This window comes from Microcebus murinus, chromosome 1 (genome assembly GCF_040939455.1).
Source record: "Microcebus murinus isolate Inina chromosome 1, M.murinus_Inina_mat1.0, whole genome shotgun sequence".
Classification (NCBI taxonomy): domain Eukaryota; kingdom Metazoa; phylum Chordata; class Mammalia; order Primates; family Cheirogaleidae; genus Microcebus; species Microcebus murinus.
This window is the reverse complement of record NC_134104.1, coordinates 3,346,064-3,351,010: the sequence shown is the minus strand read 5'-3', so window position 1 is coordinate 3,351,010 and position 4,947 is coordinate 3,346,064. Positions and strand designations below refer to the sequence as shown.

General features: G+C 61.0%; 1 protein-coding gene across 1 annotated transcript; it reads right to left on the bottom strand.

The window, feature by feature from the left end:
- Positions 1-1,572: 1,572 nt before the first annotated feature.
- On the bottom strand, positions 1,573-4,306 carry TFF3 (trefoil factor 3). The gene is made up of 3 exons (XM_012749830.3): positions 4,149-4,306; positions 2,795-2,941; positions 1,573-1,770 (listed from the first exon to the last, which is right to left on the bottom strand). The coding sequence occupies exons 1-3, from the start codon at positions 4,285-4,287 to the stop codon at positions 1,757-1,759; spliced, it is 300 nt and encodes a 99-aa protein (XP_012605284.2). The 5' UTR covers positions 4,288-4,306; the 3' UTR covers positions 1,573-1,756.
- Positions 4,307-4,947: the final 641 nt, after the last annotated feature.

Here is a 4,947-nt window from a genome sequence, read left to right as displayed (position 1 = left end):
GAGGGGCTCCCAGGACGGCCCTGTCACCTGCATTTCTCACGTGGTAGCGAGCTCCAGCCACCTCATGCGGGGCAGCAAGAACAGCGGTGAGAGTGAGGGTGAAGAGAGTGAGGGTCACAGAGGCTTGGAAATTAAATCCTCACGACAGGGTCAGCAGCGCCCAGGTGGGCCGTGCTGAACGTCCGGGAGGCAGTGGGGGGCCCTGGGCACCGGACCCCTGAGCACTTGCTGCCCGCCAGGCTGAGCCGGGCAGGTCTCCCGTCTTCACTTCCCCCCCACCTGGGAGGTCAGCCTGGGCTCTGGGGGGCCTTCCTCTCCAGGTGCCGGGGCAGGTGAGAGCACAGTGAGGGGCTGTCAGCAGAGACAGCAGAGGGACAGTGCCCAGGGACTCAGGGGCAGGCAAGGAATCCTTTGGAAATGCAACTGTCAGTTCCATGAATAAGGTCCCCCCGCAGGGAGGCTGCAGAGTCCTTGTCCTAGGGGCAAGGCCACCAGGCAGTTAGCAAGGGAGGAAGCCGCGCCCAGTGGGCTGTAGCAGTGTGGCCTGGGGCTGAGGCCCAGAGTCACTGACCCACCTCCCTCAGCCCTCAAGGCTGGGCGTGGTCTGGGAGGGAGAGGGGTGCAGGGGTCCAGGTAGGAGGACGTGCTGGAGGGGGGGGGCCGTGCGGGTGGCAGTCTCGGAGTGGGGAGGCCACGCTGGGAGTGCACTCCTCAGACCCAGAAAGCTGCCTGCTGGGTGTTAGAAGGGACACCCAGGGCTTTGGTTTGGAGATGGGGACACCCTGACATTGTCCCCTCTCAGCAGGGGCTTTTATTCCTTATCTGTAAAGCAAGAGTCGCAAGATCTCGCTTCCGGGCATGTCATGAGCTCCAGGGACCAGGCCCCAGGTGAAGCCCAGAACCCAGGGCTGCTGTTTTCAGGGAGTGGGCGTCTCTCTTCCAGCAGGAAGAAATGGCTCAGACCAGGAAAGCCTCCTCCCTCACCTGTCCTCTGCCGCTGGGCAGGATTGTGTGTCTGGCCTTCAGAGAGTCCCCTCCCGGCAGAAGCCACCGGGGGCTCCGCCAGAAACGGCCCCGGGGTGAGCCGAGAGCCGCGGGTCCCAGAAGGCAGTGGGTGTGGGGGGACACTCAGACCCAGAGGGGGCTCAGACTCCGTGAGGACCCGAGACAGGATCCTCGGCGACACTGATTTACTCACACGGCTGCGTCCATTTTCATAAAAAATAGAAAATAGAAGGCCACCCAAGGTGACGCAGGTGTCAGACTTGGTTTGCAAATAACTACCAAAAAGGGACCAGTTTGTAAGATGGCTTTACTGGCTCGAGCTCTTCACCAAGAAAGACATTAAGCAAAACTTATATTTGAAATGTATTTTCTCAGCCTGCACGAGGAAGTGGCCACCTACGAGGTTCCCGCTGCGCCCAGGCCTGAGGAGTGACATGTCCCCACACGTGGTGCAGCCTGGGCCGGGGCAGACCCTCTCCTGGCAGACGTGGTGACACCCTCTGACAGCCCCAGCTGGGAAAGAAATGAGTGCGACGGGGCAGAAATAAAACACACCAGCGGAGAGTCTCAGGAACGGGAGCCGTCCTGGTGCTGAGCATGGGGTCTTTATTCTCTAAGCGTCAGCCCCAGACACTAACTCGCAGCAGAAGCCCGGCCGGGAGCAGAGGGACAGGGCGGCAGGCCGGGCGGGGTCAGGGAGCCCAGGGCACGGAGCCTCGAGTCCCAGGGCGCTGGGGCCAGCGGGTGGCACTCAGAACGTGCATTCTGGAAAAAGATCAGAGGTGTCATCGTCACCCCGAGCAGTCTCATCACCACCCGCCAGCTGTCTGGGCTCGAAGGTCCAGGCAGGCTCTGCCATTGGCCTGGAGGGGCCTTCTCCCCCCAGCCCCCACCACGGGGGACAATAGCCAGGTGCCCCATGGACCCTGCCCCACCTCGGGCTACCAGGTGAGATGACAGGGCCCGGGGGAGGCCAAGAGGCAATAGGCAGCTCCCTCCAGGTCCTGGAGCCCCCAGACCCCCACCCCGGCCTTGCTGGGCAGGGCAGGGCCCTCCAGCATCCATGGGGGAGCCGGGTCTGCTGGCACTCGGCCTCCCTTGTTACCCTGGGGCGAAGGCAAGAGTAGCCCCTCTGGGTGCTGCTGCCAGGAAGGAGCCTCATGTAGGCCCGTCCTTGGAAGGTGAGCTCTCACCTGGACACGCCAGATGGCTCGTAGCGGACTGCCCCACCCAAGCCACCACACACCCGCCCAGGTGGAGGGGACAGCAGCCCCAGTGCACGCGGCCCCTCCCAGAGAGCAGGGGGAGGAGGTGCAGCCTTGCAGGGGACGGCGGGGGGCTCCAGGGTGGAGAGGCACCAGGGTGCACCGCCCAGTGCCACTGCCCGCCTGCCATCTGCTGTGGGCATGTCACAAATGACAAGGACTCTGGGTGGAGGGTTTGTGGGACAACAGCCTGAAAAGTCAGCCCAGCTCGCCAAACCTGTATTTTCCACTTCTCGAAAGAATAGTTTTCAAACCAGTTCCTTCTACATAACGCCTTAGCTTTGAGCACCTTTTTGAAACAGTTGCTTTTGCGTTTTACACAAAAGCAGAAGAGGACAGTCCCTGCCCTGGGCATGAAAGCAGCCGTGAGGCCCGCCTAGGGGCCGTGCAGGTGCTGGGCATCCGCCAATGGAGGGCTTGGGCGTGCACGGCTTCCTGGGGCCCAGAAAGGCCAGGGCCGCCCGGGGACACTGGGCCACAGGGGATGGGGGGACAGGCCGCACTGCTGCGGGGCTTGGGCTCACCTGTTTCCTGCAGAGGCTTGAAGCACCAGGGCACCTGCGGGATGCTGGAGTCGAAGCAGCAGCCCCTGCTGTTGCACTGCTCGGGGGTGACCTCGGGGTAGCCGCAGTCCACCCTGTCCTTGGCCGGCACGGCACACTGGTTTGCCGCTGTCCCAGACAGAACCCGGTCAGCCCCAGAGCCCTCACCAGTTTGGGGCTGGTTTGCAGGCTTCATTTTGCAAGTTTGCACCCCCCCCACCCACATGGCGCTCTAGCCCCCAGGAGGATCAGCTTTCTGTGTAAATATTTAGAGAAACGTCCTGCTAAATGCTCAGCTCAGGGAACCTGGCCATCGGCCTAGGTGTCTCTCCTCCTTGGCATGCTGTTATCACCTTGTCAGGAAGTCAAACACGGGCCTGGGGCCAGCTGGCAGGGGCCCTGGGAATCCGGGGTCCCCTGAACGGGGAAACAAAGTTCCCCTCCATTGTTCGATCACTGAGAACCTGCCTCCTTGTTCCAAGGGAAAGTGGGAGCAGCAGGAGGTGAACGCTCTATAGAGAAAAGCCCGTGCAGGCTACTTTTTATCTCCTTTCCCGCATCTCCCCCCGCCAACTCGCTGAGCTTGTCACACCTTCCCTGTGCATCCCTCAGGCCCCAGTACTTGTGTTTCCAGCAAGCCTGTGTGTCGTTCTGTGCAGCCAAGTTCACTCTGTCTCATCACTTGAAACCTCTTAAACTCTCCTCTGTGGCTGCCAGCCCCTGATTCCGCATCCTGGTGGGCCCCTCGCTTGCTCGCATTGGAATCGGCCGGGGATCTTTGAAACCTGCAGCTGCCTAGATCCCCCTGGAGACTTCCAGATTAACGGGTGCCCCTGGCATTGGGGGTTTTCAAAGCTCTGCCAAGTGTGGGGGCCGCTGCCCCCCGCCCTGCTCAGCGGAAAACCAGGAAAGAGCCACACCCCAATTCCTCCAAATGGGGGTTCGGGAAACAGCCACTCATCCGTCTTTCCGTCTTGTTTTGTAAACGTGTAAAAACCTACATTGCAATTCAGAAATCTCTTGCAAAGAAGGCCATGGGATGGCAGGGGCTGGGTGCACACCCTGATTGCAACTCTGCCCAGGGAGGGCCGCCTTGGGCAAGTCAATAACTCTCTCTGAGCCTCAGTTTCCTTGTCTGCAGAACGGGCACAGCAAGGCCCACCCCTGCAGGGCTGTTGGAGAGCAAGTGCGCCCCTGACAAGCGGTGACTGTCACAGGGGCGTGGAAGCGCGTCCGTCTTCCCAGCTCTCGAGCCGCCGAGAGCCCCTGCCCGGACCGCGCTCATCCCTCCCCTGGTCCCTTCCGCTCGCCGCTGGGGCCTCGGGGCAGTACTCACACAGTCCCAGGTACTCCTCGGCCCGGCCTGAGGGCACCGAGGCCAGCACCAGCACCAGCAGGCAGAGGGCTCTGGCCTCCATGGCGACAGACGGGCTCTGAGGACCCGGCACTCGGAGGATCTGCGCCAGGAGTGTCATTTATACCCTGGTGTTTGCACAGCTGCTCCAGACCGTGTGTGTGTGTGCGTGCATGTGTGTATGCGTGTGTGTGTGCGCGCGCTCTCGGGGGGTGGGGGGGGGGCTCTCCCTCCGCCTCCAGCTTCCCCTGCACGGGACTGTCGCTCGCCTGGCAGCTCTGACCCCACTGTCCTGGCAGCCAGCAAGCAGCGGTGGCGGATTCCAATCTGGCTAATGTCCCTCTGTTGGGGCTGGGCTTGTGTCGGGAAAAGGACAGAGGCTGTGCCACCCAGCCGGGCGCTCAGTGACAGGAGTTCCCCAGGCCACGGAACCCAGGTCGGCCTCAGACACCCACAAAGCCGAGGAGCCGTGGTCCGGGGTGTCATCTCCCTCACACGTCCTGAAAGGTGGGGACTCCTCTCCTTTCTCTTTTGCTTTCATCCCAACCAAAAAAATAATTATTGACTACATTTTAATAAATGTACGGAATAAATGTCTTCAATGCATTTTAATAATAATATGATACACGCATTTGGTTTTTTTTTTTTTTTTTTTTTTGAGACAGAGTCTCGCTCTGTTGCCCAGGCTAGAGTGAGTGTCGTGGTGTCAGCCTAGCTCACAGCAACCTCAAACTCCTGGGCTCAAGCGATCCTCCTGCCTCAGCCTCCCTAGTAGCTGGGA